Raw genomic sequence first — 22,446 nt, forward strand, 5'->3', positions numbered from 1 at the left:
CTTCTAATCAACTTTCAGATACTGATAATATTAGGTCATTATAAGATAATTTTAACTGTGAGAGACACCAAAAGACTGAAGGGTGTGATTTAGGGAACATGTTTCTTTTCCCAGGGCCCATTTATCACAAATTCCAGCCCACATTATTGATGTCCCTAAACCTAATGACTACATCATTAGGAAACACTTTTTTGGGGGTTAAATTCATCAGTTTTATAATATTTTTGATTCGCGATAATCTACCAGGACTCAGATTTGGTTGACTATAAAAGAAAATCTGAAAATCCATGTTTGGATTAAGACACAGTGGACTGAATTTACACTGTCTGGATGAGAACAGCAGAGTGACTTTTCACCATTACAACTACCGGATCCCAGAACTGGCATAACTCAAGAAACATAATTGTGTTGATGAATGAAATGAATTCACACCTCAAAGAATATGTTAGAGGCATGGCTGGTGTAACTGTTGTACATGAGTACCCCGGATGGCTGAGATGACGCCCTCTCTGGTAGAGGAAAAGCTGTCTTCTTAGTCCATCTGGTGGAAGGATTTGGAGCACTCACCAAACTGAACCAAAAGAAGTTTTAGATACAGATCCAAGTTGAGAGAGCTGAACATACCAAAGATATGCAACACACCCTGACTTATCTGTACCGTCCTGCTGAACTGCTGTGACACATGATAAGATAAAACTTGATCATGTTGATTCACTGATTTTGTCATGAAGCTTTACTCTGAAGATGCAGTCTGACGATGAACTGTATTATTTTGCGCCGTGTTAAGCCGAGGTTTGGTATAATTTGGGGAAACTACAATAAATGGAATCATTTTTTTATTTGTTTTCAATACAGACAACATACATCTTTTACTATCATTCATTACAAGGAAGATTATATTGTTGTCAAAAGGTACTTTTCCTTAAAATTCATTGAAATATAATTTTCGCTTTCGCGGTGCGCGCTCCCGCGAGCGGCATGCAATTCTCGCAGGGAGGTAAAAGGGGCGGAACTCGGTTGGAGTGACCACATGGCTCATTTAACCAATAGGAACCCCTTCCTTCAAGCGCGCGCAACTTGATTCAGGAAGTACGCGTTTCATGTCGCGTTTACCAGCTAGCGAGAAAGGTCTTGAGAAATAATAATAGAAACCGATACGTTACTTGGTTAATAAGAAACACAGTTCAGCTGAGAATGTCCGCCGGTCCCGAGTCCACACATGTCTCATCGCTATTGAAGGGGGACAGCCTGCATCAACAGGGTGAGGAAATACGCTACTAACTTAATGTAACGTTGTGCTGTACATTTCTGTTGTGAATTTCCTCTCAGTGCTTTGGTTTGACCATTGATAACACGTTTGCTGTATTTACTGTCCTCCCTCCCAGTTCTCGCCTCCTTCCCTCTGTGTGACGTCACAGAGGAGGATCTGACCCAGAACCCTCAGTTCTGTAAACTCCTGGCCACCCTGTCTCAACATGTGGACCAGAATGGACTCACGGTCCCACTGAAAGCAGAGCTGGAAAAGGTCAAAAAAACAAAACAATGTTACCTTCCACAGTTACTAACATACAAGCTTCTTGCTTTGCAGGATGGATGTATTACATGATGCAACTCAAACTAAACTTAAGTTAGACCAAACAAAGAAAGAAGGTTTTCATATTTAGTCACACATTCAGTAGTCTATGACTTATCTGCAATCACAGAGATGGAACCCGTCTCCTCGTGCGCGGGTCTGAGTGTGTTAGCGTTTGCTTTTGTGTGAGCACTAACGGATGCTTTATTCCAGGCGGAGCAGAAGCTGCAGAGCCAGAGGCGACACTGGCTGCGCTCCGAGAGCCTCCACAAAGGGCTGCAGGAGATGATCCAGGACCACTGTATCAGGAAGCACCACGCCACTGTGCCCCCCGACCAGAGCATGGTACAGTTCATACACTTCTTTGCACAATCAGCTGTCAGTGAATGATGGGCAACATGCTTCTGGTTATTAAAACTGCATTCGGCAACTCACCCTGCACACTGCATCTCCAAAATGCAGCTACGGGTCACAGTTTGAAACATTTACACTTTATATTTTAGTATTTAGAAATCAATCATGTAATATTATATTTTAAAGCTGGACATTTGTCTCTCTCTGTCTCTGTCGCTCTGTCTCTCTCTCTCTCTCTCTGTCTCTGTCTCTCTCTCTTTGTGTCTCTGTCTCTCTCTCTCTGTCTGTCTCTGTCTCTCTCTCTGTCTCTCTCTGTCTCTCTGTGTCTGTCTCTGTCTCTCTATGTGTGTAGTTCTATGAGACAATGGAGAAGTGTCTGCTGGTGGCGCAGTGTGTCAGACTGCTGGATCCCAGTAGCACTACCCACCAGGACCAGCCCTCAGTTCTGGGTCTGAACCCCCAACAGATTCTGGAGCTCATGCCATCAGACAAGGTGAGTCAGAAAAGCACAGAATATTCACCCACGTAGGAATCATCAGTAGAGAGATACTTCAGTAACGACTGTTGCTCCTTTACCAACATGTATGTGTTCATCGTCACCAGAATGTTCAAAGAATGAAACAGGGTCTTCCCAGAGAGCTGGAGAAACATCTGAAGAAGAAGTGTCTGAGCCTCCTCACTTACTATCAGCCTGAATGGGGTACAGTATCTAGACAGCATCTGCTCAGTAGATATTCTCACCCGCACTGCATGTATCTTTTTTTTTTACATCACTTCGTTGTTCTGCGTTGACGTTCTAGAGAATGAGAGTGAGGGTCTGAAGAACAGCAAGTTGTCTCATCTGTCAGCCCAGCTGGACGCAGAGAAGAAAAGAGCAGAGAGTCTGAAGGAGACCTGCCGGGAAAACTCAGTTCTCCTGCAAAGACAGACTCAGCTCTACCTCTCTGTGAGTGCTCTCTCAAGTGCATGTGGTTAACTGACACAAGCAGTTTATCACGCATATATGCATGTTTTTTTTGGGCATGTTTTGCAGGTTCACATATTGGAAATTGTCTCAAGAATAAAAGTGTTTAAAAGCCACAAATGTGTTGTATTATATATATAATATTAAAATATTTTCCTTGTGTCCAGGAACTGATTAAGTGCATTCAGCTTCTCCAGTCTCTCATCTTGGACCACAGGCTGAGGATCCAGACAGATCTGGACCGGAAGAAGTTGGACTACTTTGAGGGAAAATGTGATTTAGTCTTGCAGAAGATCAAGTAAGGACTTTTCATTTCTTTGCATGCTTCTATACATTTTGATATTGCATTGTATTTACTGGTGCCTTTATTTAGAAAGACATACTCGTACAATCAGTATTACATGCATTTCAGGTTTTTTTTTTTCCTGACGTGTTTTTCTCTTCTTCCTTCAAAGGACTGAGATGGTGGAGATTCAGCTGGACACGTACACAGTGGACTCGATATCTGCTCATAGAAAAATAAGGCAAGAGGCTTTTTTCGTCCATTATTAATAATATCGCTTCACTCTGCTTTCTCAAAGGCAACACAGTGATAGTAGTTGAGGGAATCCATACTGTTTCTCACTAGTGTTCATCATTGTAATGCTCTTTGAATGTGAACTGTAACTTCCCGGTATCAAGTCTGCCGAAAGGTTATTATAGAAACTACATTCTGTCGTCTTTGTGTCTCTATTTCAGAGAGAAGCTGGAGTCCGAGCTGAAGGCCTGTCAGGTGGAGAAGCATTCTGTTGGGTTGAAGCTGGCCTCCTTTGAGATCTTGGGCAAAGAGTTTGAGGCCTTGGCCGAGGAGTACTGCAGACTACGGCGGGAGATAGAAATGAATAACTGGGCTCTGAAGGAGTTCACCCAGTGCAAGGACAAGTGAAGATCCTATCTGATGCCCGGACAGCAGCCAGCCGTCCTCTTTTCATAGCGTGTCGTTGCTCACAGTGACATGCTGGCTTTTGGGCTTTTTTTGTAGGTCACACTATGACCTACATTTGAACTATGTAGCATGTACAGTAGTGAGTGGGCTAACAGCCATTACAGCTCCTAAGAATGAATTCAGTTTTCTTAAAACGTCACCGTGGTAATCTGCTGTCTGTGTTTCTACCACAACTCATTTAGAGTTCAAGGTGTTTAGTATTCATTACTCTTTTGTTTGTATGTATGTATGTGTATATATTATATACTGATAATTCATAGTACCATTGGCCTAGTTGGCAGCAGTAATGCAACTGTTGGCAATATAAGTGTTGACATTGTAAAGGTTGTTTTGGCATTGAACGCCTCACCTCGGGTATCATTTTCAGTCAAAAGAGTCAAAAGTTTGGTGAGCATTGCTATATACAGTATGTTGTGATATAAACCTGGGAATAAACTAAAATAGCGCATCAGCAGGAGTCTGAATATGAGTAATGTCCTATATTCATACAACTCGATTCTCTGAGCTGATATTTATTCTCACTGACAAAGATGTACAAGACACTAACAGGTCCAAACATGTAAGCAGCCTCCTCTCAGATATGATGGGAGTCACGCAACACTCATCCTATAAATATTTTTTTTGCATGTGTCTTGGCACACATTTTAAATTGAGTGTTATGATGCTGCTATTACTTTGTCCTTTATAAAACACAATACCATATAGCTAATCCTTCTAGTAGATTAGCACAACCGGTTGTCCTGTCTTCGTCAAATAACCTGTGAGGAAATGAGGAAACAATTTTAGTAAAACACAATAAAACTGCTGCCTAGAAGAAATTCTGTTGAGAAAAAACAGCTGAACGAAATGCTCAGGTTAGTGACATTTTGACACAGTTCGCAGCTTAATCCACAAGATGGCAGTATGCTTTAATTGTTGACAGAGGTCATGTCATGTTTCCTAACAGACATGATGAACTCCTAGCAGACGTCCTTATTTTGACTTTATACAATCTACAACTTTTTAAAAAACAAAGACTTAAACCTGTGCACAGAATGAAGCATCCGGGTCACAGTTAAAGACAATTTAATACAAATATTTATAGTTCAAACTTTCAACTGAGTTGACTTCCTTCACATGACACAACAGTTGAGACGCGAAGTTTCTTAATTTGTTCCCTTCTTTTGTCACTATTATATTGATTATAACTCTCACTATCAGAAATGACACGTGTCTATGGTCCCAATACGTTTTTTAATTGTTGTATTTATCCATGCAGTATACAGCCGGTTTATAAGGAATTATGTTTACCATTATGATTTTGGTTAACAGTGCCAGGTTAACGCCCACTCCGTTGTCTACATTGCCGATCTTTGGTTCTGTCTGCCCCTCTGAGGAGAAGCGGAAGTAGGAACGAGTGAAGCATCTCACGCTGTTCAGCCCTCTCTGCTCTCCTCTCATCAGCAGCAGCAGCAGCAGCAGCAGCTCCGCCTCGCGACGCGAACCGCTGGCTGGTTCACCTCCAACCGACTCAACCCACATCTGGCTGTCACACACAGCAGTGCTGCCGCTCCGTCCGGTACCGCGGCATGCTCGTACTCACACCGGGACATACGTGGTGGATTTAAAACCGGCGGGGCGCGATGTCTGAGGTGCGAAAATTCACAAAGAGGTTAAGCAAACCCGGGACGGCCGCGGAAGTACGGCAGAGCGTGTCGGAGGCTGTGAAGAGCTCCGTGGACCTTGTGGTGAGCAGAGCCTTTATTAATGCAGTCTGTGGACCGGCGGCGGTCATTTTAGCTCACGCGGGTAATGTAACTAACGTTAACCGGTTAGCCAGCTGCCCTCTTCTCCGTTATCCTTGAGGGGAAATGCCCATTTTCAAGTATTCTCTACATTGCTACTGTTCATGTTAGTTTATGTCCACGTTTGTCAGACTCGAGCTCTGGTAACGTTGCACAGTAACAGTCTTTTTCAGCGTCACTGGCTGAGCGCTACATTCTGGGTCATTACTGAGCCCCTAAATGCCGCCAATTCGACTCTCATATGTTGGCTCGGCTTTTCTAAATTGCCGGCATTACAAAACACTATGACATTGTGCACAGGAACACATGTGTGTGTGTGTGTTTTTCCAGTCATGTGCGGCTCCTTTTGTGTGCTGTCGGATGAGGAGCAGAGCCAACAGGACAGCTGCAGCATGGCTTCCCTGTCCTTGTGTGTGTGTGTGTGTGTGTGTGTGTGTGTGTGAGAGAGAGAGAGAGCTCCTGTATTTCTGCTGGAAATGGCCACATTGCATGCATGCATGTTCTTATAATTGATGTCTATTGCTGATGACATTTGTGCAAGATTTTTTTTTTATGACTTTATCCCCCCCTCCTCCTCCCATTTGAATCAATAGCAGAGCTCGTGGCTGATATAGTGCCTTGGAACAGACAGCGATAATGAGGGATTATAGGCGCAATGGTTTGAGATGAATGGCACTGAGGATCCTGCTGACACAGCATGTGTGTGTGTTTGCGTGCGCGCCCCTGTGCGTGTGAACTTATTTTCCTGTCAGTAAGACTTGACAATTGTCTTGAGACTTCCAGTGATGTCAGTGCAGATTAACTTCTTTTTGTTTTAACTGGAATCATCTGCTAGCTCCTCCACTTTTTCTCATTGTGTGACATCAACCTAAAACTCTGCAGCAGAGCTGGAAGAGTTAGTATGAGAGATAAACTCTTGTTCTCAAGGGATTAGGCTCAAGTCTTATGATGATCATCTTGAGGAGTGTGACTCAAAGAGGTCACCAGTGTAATAATCATGTGATATGGTTTTGATTTCTGTAAAAGAGGTGTGTGTGTGTGTGTGTGTGTGTGTGTGTGTGTGTGTGTGTGTGTGTGTGTGTGTGTGTCTTGTTTGTGATTGTGGCCACGTGTGATGTGTGCGCTCTGATGTGTTTTAGAGTAGCAGGTTTTGGCTGCTCGTTTTATGGAATAAACGGTTGGCTTGGTAACTAAGAACAAACGTTGTTTTGTGTGTGTGTGTGTGTGTGTGTGTGTGTGTGTGTGTGTGTGGGGGTGGGTGGGTGGGTGGGTGGGTGTGGGGGGGATTCCCTCCGGCATGCTGTGACCATGCTTCCTGTGTTCGTGTGTTCCTTCTGTCATTCTGAACATCTGTATGAAGTCAGTCCTATTCTCTAGGTCCTCCTTTCCTTTCCTCCTGGTTTCACATGTTTTCCAAGCAGAGTCAAATACGACTTTATAAAAACAGATGGAAGACTGAGCACATGAGTAAAGGTGAAAATGTGGAGTGACATTTTGACTAGTCAAACACAGGTGTGACTAATAACATCTCTTGATTGCTGCATTGCGTTGCTGTGATTCCTGGACAGAGCCATCGTTAATGTCATTAGTTCCACATGTGCCTTTTCTTCTCAAGTTAAAATATCTGATTGGAAAAAGGTCTGAATCGGATTAATCCGGGGGGGGGGGGGGGGGGGGGAGTGTGTCTTTTTGCTTAAACGACAGAAACAAGAAGTAAGGGAACCATTTTAGAGGAATGTGCTGTTGCTACATAGGGTGTAGACACGTCCCATTGTCTTTCAAAGTGACGGTAGGACTCGTTCAGCGCATTCATGGAGCGGGGGGGGGCTTTAGGCTTGTAGTGTGTTATCTGTCGTTTAGCGTCTCTCGCCGCCTTACTAAACCTGTAATTTGCCTCTTTAAACATGTCCCTGTCCCTCACTCCTAAATGCCTGATCCTTGTGCAACCGTAGCTGCTGTGAACCAGGGTTTGTCCTCGTTGTAACTCACCCTGGTGCTTGTTGGAACACAGCTGTCCTCACAGAAGCTGATGTATGACGTCACATACTCTGTGCGCTCATACTCATCCTCCATAGCTTCACTGGTCCACAGGTTCACAGAGCTGTAGATTCTGCCTGTATGCAGGAATCGGATGGACCCTGACGTGGTCAGAGTGACCCATAGTGATAGGCCCAGCTTATTGTGCTGTAACAGCGGTGGAACGTAAACACCGACTAGCATGAATGAAGCGAACTCACGTGGGGGGAGTAGAAGGGTTTACAGTCATTGTTGTCTTCGTCTTCGTCCCCTGGAGGCGACACCGGTGGGAGTCGTGCTTTGTGCTCAGTGACTGGTGTTTGAAGTGTTCTCCGGCCTGGCTGATGGCTTGCGTCACACAGTTACACCCAAATGTTCGGCCAAACGTCTCTTCAACATTTTAGCATCTCTCTCTGTTTCTCAATCAGGGAGACGGTGGCCTCACAGCTGCCTGCTTGTGATTCTTCATCTTCTTTCCTCTTCTAAGAAAGCAGAACTCTCTCTCTCTCTCTCTCTCTCTCTCTCTCTCTCTTTCTCTCTCTCCGTCCCCCCCCCCCCCCCCCTCTGTAACATGATCAGCGTTGCAGTGGAGCCACTGTGCGCTGCCGGTTGCCTCTGACTTATAGCGCTGCGGTTCAGCTTGTTGCACATGACAGGAAGCAGAGCCGCTGCTTTCGGGTGCAGGGCCCGGCACAGTCATGCGTAATGCTTTCAACAGACTCGCAGTTTTTTTTTTTTGTTGTGTGTTTTACTGCAGCTCAGGTTGCTGCTTGTCCATTCCGTGTTCGGCCTTTATGTATGTTTTTTAAAGTGATGCTACATAATGCAGAGAGGAATCTGCAAACACTAAATTTCCCTTTTTCGAAAGTATCATCAGGGTTGGGAAGTAGTGGGGAAAAAAGGGGAAAAAAAACTAATCGCAGGTTTCATGCAGACAGCCGAGAAAGCCGGGGTCTGGTGGAAAAATCTGCAGAGAACACGTACTCGTAACCAGCTTATTTCACGGGCCAAATTATTGGTTAGAGAACACTGAAAGGGAGAACTTTCTTTCCTGTAGATACCAGGATACCCAAGGAGATTTAAACCCCTTTTAAACCTCACTGAACTAATACCGTACGGCCAAACAGTGTTCAAAGCCACAGGGCTTTATTTTCCAAATTCTCAGGAAATGTGGAGTCTTGGGTTGGAAGATTTGACTCGGTGTAAACATCATATAGCTTCATCGAGGAGTTGGACCGAGCGGATACACAACATGTAAACGCTGTCAGACGGTGTGGAATTCAGAACGTCTGGAAAAACTGCAAATCAACAGCAGCCTACTGCATTTGCTTTATTGCTTTATTGCCCACCATCACAGTGGTACAGTAGGAAAACGAGGCTCTGCATCCCAGCTGCACGGCTCTTAAATGGAAATATGACGACGTGGGTCATGACTCAATTATCCCCCTCCGTTGTCAGGGTTTCCCGCTCCCCTAATTTGTTCACTAAAGCAGCATGGCGGCTGCCATGCAGCCTGTGTGGCTGTGGCACAGCAGTGTGGCGCAGACGCTGATCACATCCATACGTTTGCTCTGCCCGGTGTCGCTCGGCCGAGGCTTATTGGCTAAGCGATTCATCGCCGTCGCCGCTGCTTAGCTCGAGCTTAAAGGGGCACTTTCTTGGAATTAATTGTGAATCTTTCCAAGTGGTTTGGGTTTGTGCTTGTGATCACATCTTGACCTAGTTGTGTGAATGCTAGGTTTTAGCCTGTAGGCCCCTTTAAGACATAATGCAGAAAAAGGCTGATTTCATATCATCCACTTCTCTATGAAACTCAAAACAGGAAGTTATGATGTTTAGCCGTGGCATGTGATATGTTTCTTGTGTTGTTGTTTTTTATTACACAGCCTCTGTCAAGCGACAGCTCATAACTACCACATCAAATGTCATCATTTGCTGCTTTGTCTCACCTTTCTGGCTCCCTTCAATGTATTTCTTCTCCCTTTCCCATCCACCCACAACTCTGAGCCACTGCCCCACCCCACCGTGACACTCCTCTGAACTTGCGTGGTTGTTTCCCCTGATTTCTTTCGGCTCTGCTTTTGCACGGGTCGGTGAAAGGTTCTGGGGGTGAGCCCTTGTTAACTTCCTTCAAAGAACACGGTGACGTGGAGCTCGCAGGAGCCACAGCAAAGGAATGGTCACAGCGATCCAAGCGCGAGACCCAGAATAAATAGTTTTGTTTACTTGAAGTCACATGTGTTTGTGTTCTGTCCCCCCCCCCCCCCCCTCAGGAGCAGCCGAAGATTATTGAACCGCTGGACTATGAAGCCGTGGTGTTTCAGAGAAAGGCCCAGATCCACAGTGACCCCCACAGAGACCTGCTGCTCTGCCCCGTGGACGATGTCTCGGTGAGTCCTCTCCTCCCCGCTCATTTCCTGCTGCGTCCTCTTCCTCCTCAGCATGAACTCATAACCCTCATATTCCTCGTACTCAGTGCGCCTCGGAGATCTCAGCCAAATCAGCCTGCTTTTTTCTATTTTCTGGTAAAACTGTCTGAGCCCAACGGGAACAAAGAGCTGTGAAATATCACTTTCTAAAGAAAGGTTTCCCCATCATCAATCACTGTTCATCCCCAACACACCCGGCTCAATTATTTACGGGTCAAACGCGATGCAGCCCGGTGCCTCTGCTCTGTACTTACTGCTGTCGATTGAAACATGTGGTTTTGTTTAGAGGCGCGTCTCGCTCTGCGTCTAGTTTTCTTCGTATCTGCGCCTCCTGCTTCCTCTCATTCACTTTCTCTTTGCCTGTTGTTTGCGGCTCCCCGCTGTCTTAATGTTTTGATGGGAAGATAAAAAAAGAACTGTCACTGTAACGTTGTTTTGTTTTTGGCCCGTGTGAACGCAGGAGTCCCAGATCTCGCGGCAGAGGAGGACCGTCGTTCCCTCGGTGCCTCAGAACGCTGAGCGGGAGGCCCGGAGTCTGTTTGCCAAAGAGGTACGACTACCCAGCAGTCCCGTGTGGTGACCTGGCCACACGCGTTCTCAAACCGCACATTCGTAGCAGTTTCTAAAAGAGTGAAAAAAAATGGCGGGGGTCATTAAATCTTCTCAGTAATAGGACTTTTATTCCTCTTAGTAATTACAATCTGCTCAATAAATAGCAGACATAAAATGCAACGAGTACAACTCTAAATCCTTACCGAGTGTAAAAGCTGATTTCTTGAAGACTTCATGACATTCCGCCTAAAGTGGTCACTCGAAGCTCATAAAGAAACGCAGAACGCACAGGCCAGTAGTAAAACGCACTCTGTTCGGATGATATATCGTATCGGCGATGAGAAACAGACTCCTCTGGCATGGCGTGTGGATGAACTCCGCTGCTCTGCCAGCTCTCATGACTGTGATACAGCATGGAAACAACTGTCGTAGGGATCGTGCAAAACAGACTCGGCATCCACCGAACAAAGGTCCTTTCAGCTGACTTAATTGAGAATTTCTGCGTGCAGTTTCACGCTGAACGAGAAGCAATATGCACAATGAAAACCATCTTGAGCAATAGCAAGCAGAAGTCCGTTCTCCTGCTACTTTTGCAGACTTATTGATAAATAATGAATAGATGTTGTTAATGAATAGACGAATGGTGGCTGTGGAGCTGGAAAGTGCTCGGTTAGGTCGCTCCGCTGCCGTTGCATGCTTGTTATATTTGAGTGGATCTGCTGCCTCTAATCCAGCGCTCTGTGTTGATCTGTTTGGCAGTGCATCAAGATGTACAACACCGACTGGCACGTAATCAACTACAAGTATGAGGCTTACTCCGGTGACTTCCGCATGTTGCCGAGGTAAGTAAGACATGGGTGGGAGGGGGGGGAGGGAGGGAGGGAGGGGGAGAAAAACTTTGAGGGAAAAACAAACATCGGAGGTTTACTCCACTCCCTCATTTTGGGTCTGCCGGATGACAACGTGAGTTCAGACAGATTTTTCCTCTACAACACAACAGGTGCAGCCCAGATGTTTTGAAGTCATATTTGAATGGCGATAAAGGAAATCATTTTTTTTTTTTTTTATCACTGTAACCTGCACTTGAACCACAGATTGAGGTGAAAGAGACATGTGCATAGCAACACTTTACAAATGCAATCAAAATTCCAGGGAAAAAAACCCCGATAATACAATAACAGACGAGGTGAAACCAGATTTACTGCCCACAAGGACGTACGTAGCAGAGATTTGTTGCATGCTTTACAAAGCGGACAGACGTAGCTAGTTAGGGGGGCTGATTTATTGAAGACTGCTTGACCCTCACTCGCTGTGTTTTCTAAAGCAAAGGCCTGAAGACGGACAAGCTGCCAGCTCACGTGTTCGAGATCGACGAAGACGCCAAAGATGAGGTAAGTAGCGCCGTTGGATCGCAGACATTGATCGCTGCAGCGGGGATGAGTGGTCCGCTATTGAGTCACTGCCTTTATGGACAGATCGTACATGCACAGCTTCCAGCGATGTTGCCGTAAACCCTGCTCGGAAATTCAAATGATCCCTTTTAATCTTTTTGAATCTCGGAGACGTGACATAAATTTGGCTGCGTAATCCTGAAAATATTTCCAGCGCGGACGTGCTTTGAACCGTCGATTGTGCCGGAAGACTCCCCGTGACTTATGGTCCGTCCGTCCTTCAGTGTGACCCCCTCAGACTGAGTGCTGGGCAATGAAACCGGTAGCCTTATATGTCCTATAAATAGCCCCCATCGATCCCCCCCCCAAACCCCGGGCCGGATGCGGATGAACTTGGACAGAGAACGGGTTTAATTGAAGGAAAATAAATGCTGCTGCCAGCCAGGACGGGGAGAGCAGGGAGGAGATGGCTCTATTACTTCTCCAAAGAGGCCATTCTACTGTTACAGTATCTATGCATTTTCATTTCTTGCTGTGATGTCTTGGCAGGCTAGTAGCAAGACCATTTAAGATGGTGCACATAATACACTTATGATAAGGCAAATAGTACCTTTTTCTTTTATATTATCTCGTAGAAATGTTTGCTTCTCCATGTCCTTTTTTTAAAACCTTTTATATCCGTCCACCAGCCACAGCAATAAAACAGTATTAATGCTAAGCACAGCACCGTTGTTGTGTAAGAGGCAGGGTGTGGCGTGCATGTATGGTGGGCTGATGGAAGTATGGACTTGAGAGAAGCTGTGGGAGGAGAGCAGCCAGCCAATTAGATTACAGGACAAGGCTGAGGAGAAAGACGGAGACGTGGCGCTGGGTTGGAGGACACTTCAGTGTGATTAGTCTGTATGTGAGCGGGACCATTCCCTTGTGATGGATGTTCGTTGTGTCTCGGGTGCTGATGAGTAGTAGTTGTGAGGGAGGAAAGGCTGCAGTGACGGGACTGAGGATGAGTTACGATGAAGAAATTCTCCTGATGAATTGATTTGGCTAGAGAGCATGTGATTAGAATTCACGATGTTTTTCACAGACTGAAATATGTTATAATACTGAAGCTGTGATTAGTGAGCATCTCTCACTACCAGGTAAAAAGACACATTTTGTATACAGACATGGAACTAAAAGTCTGCCTACGAGCACAGCGACTGTCTTAAAGGGACAGAGCGGCTGTATGAGGTACTTATCTATAGTCCGTGTATCGCCTACAGTAGATGGAGTTTGGAGAAACAGACAGGAGTACCAGCACTTGAGCAAAGCAAGGTACTGCTGCAGACAGTGGCAGAAAAAAAAAAAAAAATCAATATCAGTTTAAGTGCGCGCTATATTTAGAATATTTTCACAGTCATGTCTGACGGGGAACTAAAGCCGTTATCTATGCTCTCTCTACAGCCACAAGACTCTATTGACAAAAAGATAATCTCACCCCGCAGAACACGGACGTTTCTGGTCAACCCCTGCCTCGGTCGGTTTAGTTAGTTTGTGTTATTGTGTGACTTTGATGGTTTTAAAGGGTTTTGTTCAGTTTCGCCAAAGTCGCACAACAACACAAACAAACTTACCGATCGGGGCAACGGTAGACCAGAAGCTCCCGTCCACAGCACAACATTGCTTTGCTCCAGAGCCGGTACTCCTGTCTGTTTGTCCAAGACCGCCGTCTACTTTAGCTAAGGATAATTACCTCACACAACCCCACTTAAAAACGATCTCTTTTAATATGTAGGAACCATTAACCTGAATTAACCTGCACGATAAGGTTTGTCAAGATTGATTTCCTGTGTTTGTGTTTGTGTGTGTGTGTCAGGACACATCGTCGCTGTGCTCCCAGAGGGGAGGCATCATGAAGCAGGGCTGGCTTCAGAAAGCCAACATCAACAGCAGCCTGTCTGTCTCCATGAGGGTGAGTCACCACCAGACGTCCCGTCTGTTATTCATACAACACAACAGCAACAAATGAAACAATGACAGCGAAACGTAGCGTTCACCGCAGAGACATGGAAACTCTTCCTTCTGCTTTGTGGCTCGCTGTTAAAACTGCACATTTCTCTGTCATCTTCTGCTTTAATCCATACCATCATATATATATATATATTATTATCAAGAATTGTTACATCAGCTACACCGACGTTTTTTAAATCATGTTAGCGGAGCAACTTAAATGTAGGCAAAAACAGAAGAAGGTACATTTAATGCTGCGTTTCTCTGTTCCAAGCTGTCCAGAATCCTAACCCTCTGACCTGCTCTCTGCTGCTGTGAATCGCAGGTGTTCAAAAGGAGATTCTTCTACTTGTCTCAGCTCCCCGACGGCTCCTACATCCTCAACTCCTACAAGGATGAGAAGAACTGCAAGGAGACCAAAGGGTCCATCTACCTGGACTCCTGTATAGACGTTGTTCAGGTAGAAAACAAAGAAACATCAAATGCACAGTTGAGATTAAGGCAAACGCTGAAGCAACAACCCTTTTTTTTTCAGTTTGACAAACTCTTAAAGGGATAGTTTGGATTTCTTTGAAGTGGGATTGTAGGAGGTACTTATTCATAGTCAAGAGTACGAGAGCAAAGTAATGTACTGCTGTGGTATCCCCCTTAAAAAGTAAAAAATATACGTGTAAGTGTATGTTATGTTTAGAATAATTATTATTTTTAGAATAAGATCACCGCTTTGCTCCCGTGCCGGTACTCCTGACTGTTTCTCCAACTTGCCAACAACCCTCTTCAACCCCATCTGAACTCTCCCTTCAAGCTTTCATGATACCATGCCGCTCGTTTAATTGAACTCCTTTCGGTCTGTCTCCCTCTGAGCCCGCTGTGAGTTTTCAGTTTTTGGCACAACCTCTCGTCCTCGTGAAAGTCGGTGTGTTTCCTTGTCCAGGGGCTTTTAGTCGCTTCAATTAGATGGATTTGCAGCATTCCATTGACTTGGTCAGAAAAGTCCCGTTCTAGCAGATTATGAGGGGCTGCTGCTGCTGCTGCTGCTGCTGCCTCATGGCACCGGCTGGTACCCCATTCAGGTCTAAGCGGAGAGAGTCTGCCAGGAAGCTTTCAGCTTGATGAACACATTCAGACGTTGATGAATGGGAAGAGGGAGGAGACTCATTCTGGCTGGTGAAGCTTGTGGAATATGCTGTGTGTTCAGTCAGAAAAACAAATAAATTGTTTCAATGATTTTAACCTTCAGGGGACATGTTGTGTTTCCCCAAACGGTAGCACTCCTCCTATTACCAGAATATAGCATGTTCTTTTTTTTTCCATTGTAAGTGTTTGAGAAAGAAGGTGAAACGTTAAAAAAAACAAAGTACATAAAACACAATGATTCCCCCCCCCCCTGTCTCTTAGAGCCCTAAGATGCGCCGCAATGGCTTCGAGCTGAAGATGCAGGACCGCTACAGCCACTTCCTGGCTGCAGACAGCGAAGCGGAGATGGAGGAGTGGGTGATCACGCTGAGACAGGCTCTGCAGAGCACCGCCGAGGCCAGCCAGGACAGGAGGAATGGTGCAGAGACACTGGACTGTTCCCTGGGTGAGTTATACCGTACCTACATCTGAAAACTAACATATATATATATATATATATATATATATATATATATATATATATATATATATATATATATATATATATATATATATATATATATATATATATATATATATATATATATATATATATATATGTCTTATTGAAAAGTTGCTGTATTGTCATGGTCCAGTTTGCCATGATAATAATAATAATAGCATGTTTGTGCGTAACCTCTGAGCCTGCTTTAGTGGTAGCCCAGGGTTAAAGTAATCCCTCTCCCTGGCAGTGGCGGGAATCCAAAACTCCCCTGAAAGTAAGAAGTCTGATCCCTGTGTTATGACATTTTAATGACTTCCAGATTACAATGATTACAGAGGCAATAAATACGCTTAATAACACACGTATAGCTGCTACCAGTAGAGAAATAGAAGCTTCCGCATCAGCAGTAAATTCTTCTAGAATATAGTCAGCCGTGCAGGTACGAGTATATCAACACCGTCAGTTACGTTTGTTCTTTTCACTCTTTAGTTTCTCTCAAGTGTGTGTTTCTTTAGGGGGCAGTTTATGGTGAATTGCTGAACTCAATGCTTGTCCTGAGCTGTGGAAGAATACCAGCAGCTTTATGCAGCTTTATGCCAGCATCCACGGGCCCTTCTTCCCTTATATAATAACATACTCTCTCTGCAGAATGTTCTGGTGAAAGTTAATAGGCCTCGCTTAGTCAGAGATGCTGATGGAGGACCGGGAGTCTGTCCAGAAAGACGGAGGGGCACTCTGGGTTCACTCAGTCCATCGTGTGTCACCTGGGAGTCAGCAGAATAGTGAACAGTCATCGTTTTAATTTGGCCAGTAGCACTATTTGTTGTCGGACTGGATCTTTACTCATGTGTGCTCACTGTCCCGTTCAATCAGATGACGACACTACCAGCCAAGGTAAAGGCGAGAGCCTGCTGGAGAGCCTGGGGAGGGGCTTACAACCTGAACTTATGAAGGTATGAACAAAGGATGGATGGATGGTTACTGAGTACATACAGACAGATTCGCTGAGTTAGTGAGATATAGATATGCAGAAACATGTAATGTTATCACATCTCAAGTGTAGCCTCTTTTTAGGCCTGTACCGAATAGTTTGAACATTGACATTCACATTCTAAATCAACATTTCGTATGCTGCGCAGCTTTTTTTATTTCCGTCTTGTGTCTGCACAGGACCCAGTGCGTAGGGTGGTTTTCAACCCCAGTGATCAAACATTTTCAATAACTCTAGAAGTCAAAATGTGTATAAAAGAAAAATAAAGAACATTTTCAAAAATCAAAAAAGTGTTAATACCCAACGAAATATTCAATCTGTATGAATTTTATTTTCTCTCCCGCTTGCCATAAAGGGTGATGACGTCATAAAAGGATTCAAAGCTTCATTCAAAAATCTTAATTAAAAAATAAATAAAAGAAGTCACGGTGCAGTCCTACATTCATTGTCTACATCCCTGTGGGCATTTTGTTCATGTAATTATATTTTTTTTATTTGTAAAAAAAACAACAAAAAAAAGTCTGAGGTTTGGTTCCAGACCACATTTATAATCTCTTGCTCCTAAATGTCTACATGATGGAAGAGCCGAAGCGGAGCAGCTCTTTTGTTGAACTCTTTTTATTTTTTTCCATCTTCTTTTGTTTGAGTTTGTTTTTTTAAGCCTGTGAACAGCAGCGTTGATTCTACAGAGGCCGTGCTGTTTTAATAAGTCAATAAACCAGATCTACACTCGGACAACAAAGCCCTCGGTGCTCGGTGCTGCTGCTTCACTGCCGTTCGCTCTGGGCCTCTCCAGCGCAGCTTCTCCCTCTCCACGCACAAGATCACTGGAGTTTGTCTGCAGGCCGGTCACAGGGAGAACAGGAAGAAAAAGAGGGGGGGGGGGGGGAGATGGATTAGGGCTCTTACCGTGACCTGAGGGGTTTGATGTGTTTGTCTCCATTAGATGCCCTTCTTATCCTTTTGTCTCGGTCTGTTGATGCTCGTCTTCCGTCTCACTCGGTGTCTGTTTTTCTGTTGGTTTACCAGCAGAGACAGCACTAAGAGGCAACTCAGTCTGCAGTACAGGGACCATTATTTGGCCCGACGGATGACAACAAACAAAAATTAGCGATTATTAAATAGAAACATGGCTCTATATTTCTACAAGCAAGCTTACAATGTGTCGTATAAAGCACCAGCAAACATTTATACCTAATACATTTATTTACCGTTTTATTTCACCTCCTTTCTTCCTCTCTGTGTGTCTGCAGTACGCCAGGGAAACTGACCAGCTCAATAAGATGAACAGGAATGAAGGCAGACAAAAGCTTTTCTCTCTGGATCCTGAGACACAGGTATACAAGACGCTGCTTTTATAACCTGGTTATCCTATGATTTATTTATTTCACGATCGATTCAGACTATTTGATCTCTCCTCCTCTTTTCCACCATGTTTACTTCTCCTTTGTCCTCTCCACTGGATCAATCTTTCTCTTCTTGCTGATTTATCTCCTGCCTTCACGCTTCCCTCCTGTCCGATATCCAGAGGCTGGACTTCTCAGGCATCGAGCCAGATGTGAAGCCCTTTGAGGAGCGCTTTGGCCGTCGCGTCGTGGTCAGCTGCCACGACCTGACCTTCAGTCTGCAGGGCTGCGTCAGTGAGAAGGGAGACGGCGTCCTCACCAATGTATGTCCTCATCTGACATCCACACGAACGATTCATGTCATGATTCTGCTCATACTACTCCGCTGCCACTTTCTATGTTCCGCCATGTACTACTACTACCAATGATGAACTTTAAAGGGGTGTTTTAGTTTGAATATTTTAAGGTGGTTTGTATGAGGTACTGTACAGACAGACAGACAGGAGTACAGGCATTCAGAATATTTATAATTTTAAAAAATCAACCAGAAGAGCTTATGATCATAGAATACATTTAAACAAGATTATAATATATAGATAAATAAATATGCACGCTGAGACTTAAAAGACCTAATTGCTTAAAAAGTGAAATAATAATAATAATATTTTTGAAAATACGTATCTTGTGGTTTTGTCTGTATGCACTTAAGCATTACTAATCCCAACACACAATCGTCCTTTGCTGCCCCAGAAAGCACACCTTCATAATTCATGTTGGCCTGTCTGGAAGCAACGGCAGTGACCGGGCCCCAAAGATAACACAGCTAGATATTATTGTGGTACATTTAGTTTATGATCAAGCAATTCCACACACTGAGGTTGCTGCATTGTTTCCCCCTTTTTGTTCGTCTAAGCTAGAATCACCTGGGCTTTAAATTGTCTTGCTCCAAATAAACAAGAACTTATGCAAGAAGTCAGTCTGAGTGGTGGAAATGTCTTCAATGTGATTTCCGTAAAGAGCTCCCGGCGGCATGAGACAGCGGTTTAGAGCGTGTGTGAGCACCAGCTTTGTTGCTGTAGTCATAAAACATTGAGTTGCTTGCTGGTGCATTAGAGAGGCTGGTAGGAGAAGAGAACCGACTCATATTTGTGGTTTGGAAGCTCTTTCTCTTTCCCTCCCCCTCTCTCCCTTCCCTCCATTCCTTCCACAGCCCCTGATAGGTTTAATGTTTATTGGCTCGTCCAACATGCAGGAACCATCCATCCTGGCATAAGTGCACAGTCATTCAAAAGTGTGTGGATGGCACCACTGTGGAGCCAACCTTTGCTTTCAAACTAGGGATGAGCTAATATTTGTTTTAAGGGGCCGACATACAGAAAGGCATTGTTTTTATGATGATTATATAATATTAATCCTCACATAGATTTTCTGTCACATATTCCATAAACATTTGTGCATGTAATAAAACCCCTACGTTAATGCATCCAAATATTAGCATGACATGTGATGTACAGTAAATGAATCCAGGGATGTTATCGATTAACGGCCCTTAACCGTCTCTCTGCCGGACCCCAGGTGGAACCGTTCTTCATCAGCCTCGCCCTCTTTGACGTCTCCAAGAGCTGTAAGATCTCGGCCGACTTCCACGTCGACCTCAACCCGCCCTGCGTCAGGGAGATGCTGACCGACGCCTCGGGCCAGCTCTCCCCTTCATCCGACTCAGAGGGCGGAGGCGGTGGAGGAGGAGGAGGAGGAGGAGGACTCAGGGAGGGAGGCGGGGGAGGTGGAGTCATGGTGAACGGAGACTCCGCCAGAGGGAACGGCCTGCCGGTTCTCCAGAGGGTGTCGGAGACTCTGCTGCGGTTCCCCACACAGGTAGAAACTAGGCTGTGATTACAGAGCTGATTGAGGAAATGACTCGCTGACACTGAGCAGCCAATCAGAGGAGAGTGTGAAAGCTGAGTCACTGTTGTGTCATTCATACAGATCAAGGTGTGACTAGGTGTGAAAGGTGTGACACAATGTAAAGGTGTGACACAATGTGCCATCCTTTTAGTGTCTTCTGAAACAAACTAAAAACAGAACTGGCTTAAATTCATTTTTACATTCATGATACTGATAACAAATGAAGTGAGATTGTTTTATATCTAGCAAAAATATGACTGTAGGAAATCAGAGAAAAAAAAGTCAAACTGTTAGCTGATTTGATGGGTAAAGAATTCATCAAAACAAGTTTATAAAAGTGATGTAAAAGACGATGGTAGATTTGCAAATACAAATGTTTTAAGTTACAACATGAAAGATCTCAGTTTCGTTCTCTTTAGCGGTAATTGCAGATGTGGTTTTGGAATCGCCAGAGATCCAAACGATGTCGCCACGGATACCCAGTTCATAATTCTGCCACAGACTCTTTCACAGTTGTCACCTCACTGGCGACAGATCGTGACATTTATTTAAATTTAAGTCTTCAGGATCATTACTTGAAGGCGAGCTACTTTTAAGTTTTCTGTAGGATTAATAATACAGAGAAGTTTGCTGTGTTTTATTTCTGGGATTGGTTTGTACAATTACAAACTGAAGCCACATTGACTCTGCTGATGGAGCTTGCTCAGTAGACAGAGTTTTGGCAGCTCTGTCCTCCTGTCATATTAGAGAATGTGTGATGTGTGGTTTACTGATTCTTAATTCTCTTTTTTTCTCACGTTCAAAGCAAATACACATGAAGAACTGGCTGGAAATGAGCATTAGTTCAGACTGTGGTTCGCTCTTCCTCTGTGCTGTTTAGGTCGAGCTGCTGGGACTCAGATGTTAAGGACTTTGTCTCTGTAGCTCTTAATCTTAGTGTTGTTTCAGTGTTCAGATCGTGTTCTTACTTGTGACAAACCTCTCTGAAAGTTGCTTCAGAAACAGTGAGTTAATCAACATCACCTAGCAAGAATGCCCTTCCACATAACAAATGCAGCTGAAGGTACTATACATGTATCACCTCTCTTCCATCCTAAACACTTGAAACACCAGCGAGAACCTCTATGTGCTGTGGTTCAAAGGCTTGTATTTACGGGAAACCCCTCTGTGTGGCGTGTCCTCAGAAAACCTTTCAGTGCCGCCTCTGAAACAGATCTTTTACAGAGTGAATTATCACCAGTGGAACATTACTCACGCCCCACATTCGGGTCAGGTTGCGGTTGAAGGCTGTCCTCGGTCCTGCCTTGCTTTGAATATGTCGTCACACAGCTCAGCGAGGTGACACTCTGCTGAGTTTCTGTAACGGCGCTCAGCCTGCTCGTGCTGACTGCAGCTGGCCTCTGGTGGGACAAGGGATTCGTGACCGTTTGACGGATTCCCTGTCCTCCTCTTGCCTCCTGACGTCGTGATGATGGAGCTTTTCATCCAAATACGCGATGAGTGTTTTTCATATTGTCTGATCTTTCCCGTGCTGTGCTTTCATTTTTCATACCGTAGTAGTTTTTCCAGATGGTGAGTGTGTCTCCAGACGGTGCTTGGTTCATGTCCAGCCTGTAAAAACTTGAAAAGGATCCACGGGGCCTCAGTTTAGCTCATTCAGCGAACGCTTGCGAGTGATTTCAGAATCCCTTAGGTCCAGATTTATATCAGCCCAGCGCTCGGTGATGTAAGTTTTATGTCGCGTCACTTTCTCTTTGCGGTGTTTTTAGTGGAGAGTTTATTTTGGAAATGATAATGGCCGTGAGTGAGTGTTACTCTTGGCTCGGGCAAACTCCAAACTCCTGCAGGTGCTTTAAGACCAACAAGCACACGCGTACACACACACACACACACACACACACATATACAGTACACACACACACCTACACACACACCTACACACACACACACACAGTCTGTTCCTCACCTCTTGGCCCGTTAATATGATTTACTCACTCAGCAAGACTTGTGCCTGTTGTGAATTATCAGCAGTTCAGTTATAAAGCATACTCAGATACTCACTTTCTATTTTGGTGATGAGAGACATTACTGGGCTGTTACGGCAACAATTTGAAAAGAGTGAGATAAAAGATGAATAAGAGAGAGTCAAACAAGCATTTGAGGCAGAAACTTTTTTTTTTTGCTGTTTTCTTTCAGATATTTTATTGAGCCGAAGAAGATGATGCATACAGTATATTGTTGTGTCGGTGCTCATTTCCATTCACATGAAAGAATTATAGAATTATATTCATCTACTGACATAAAAACAGATGATATAAAAGATATAATCGGATTGTATTTTGAGATTGGAACTGTATCGAGAACAAGCAAATTAAAAAAGAGAGAGAAATGAAATACAGACAAAGTCTCATTCATGGACGTAATGTTACATTCTGCCAACCGCCATCTGTGGAAGTGCCACACACACACACATACAAACACATGCATACAAACGGAGCGGCCTCCACCTCTGTGATCAGTGTGCAGACCACAGTTTAATTTAGGTG

General features: G+C 44.4%; 2 protein-coding genes across 2 annotated transcripts in view; both read left to right on the forward strand.

The window, feature by feature from the left end:
- The first annotated feature begins 1,088 nt into the window (after positions 1-1,088).
- On the forward strand, positions 1,089-4,327 carry haus4 (HAUS augmin-like complex, subunit 4). The gene is made up of 9 exons (XM_068713934.1): positions 1,089-1,261; positions 1,386-1,525; positions 1,787-1,918; positions 2,280-2,420; positions 2,531-2,627; positions 2,728-2,873; positions 3,059-3,189; positions 3,347-3,415; positions 3,630-4,327. Exons 1-9 carry the CDS (start codon positions 1,195-1,197, stop codon positions 3,814-3,816), a joined length of 1,110 nt encoding a protein of 369 aa, XP_068570035.1. The 5' UTR covers positions 1,089-1,194; the 3' UTR covers positions 3,817-4,327.
- A 1,054-nt stretch (positions 4,328-5,381) lies between these two features.
- dock11 (dedicator of cytokinesis 11) overlaps positions 5,382-22,446 on the forward strand; it is a 53,369-nt gene continuing 36,304 nt past the window's right edge. The window contains exons 1-12 of the mRNA XM_068713586.1: positions 5,382-5,603; positions 9,950-10,066; positions 10,566-10,655; positions 11,417-11,499; positions 11,982-12,048; positions 13,904-13,999; positions 14,363-14,497; positions 15,436-15,619; positions 16,532-16,611; positions 17,903-17,986; positions 18,178-18,318; positions 19,571-19,870. Coding sequence (XP_068569687.1) covers positions 5,499-5,603; positions 9,950-10,066; positions 10,566-10,655; positions 11,417-11,499; positions 11,982-12,048; positions 13,904-13,999; positions 14,363-14,497; positions 15,436-15,619; positions 16,532-16,611; positions 17,903-17,986; positions 18,178-18,318; positions 19,571-19,870 — 1,482 coding nt within the window. The 5' untranslated portion in view covers positions 5,382-5,498. The remainder of the gene's footprint in view (positions 5,604-9,949; positions 10,067-10,565; positions 10,656-11,416; positions 11,500-11,981; positions 12,049-13,903; positions 14,000-14,362; positions 14,498-15,435; positions 15,620-16,531; positions 16,612-17,902; positions 17,987-18,177; positions 18,319-19,570; positions 19,871-22,446) is intronic.

The sequence above is a fragment of the Cebidichthys violaceus genome, unplaced genomic scaffold (assembly GCF_023349555.1).
Source record: "Cebidichthys violaceus isolate CVI_PGR_0920_01 unplaced genomic scaffold, fCebVio1.0.p SCAF_19, whole genome shotgun sequence".
Classification (NCBI taxonomy): domain Eukaryota; kingdom Metazoa; phylum Chordata; class Actinopteri; order Perciformes; family Stichaeidae; genus Cebidichthys; species Cebidichthys violaceus.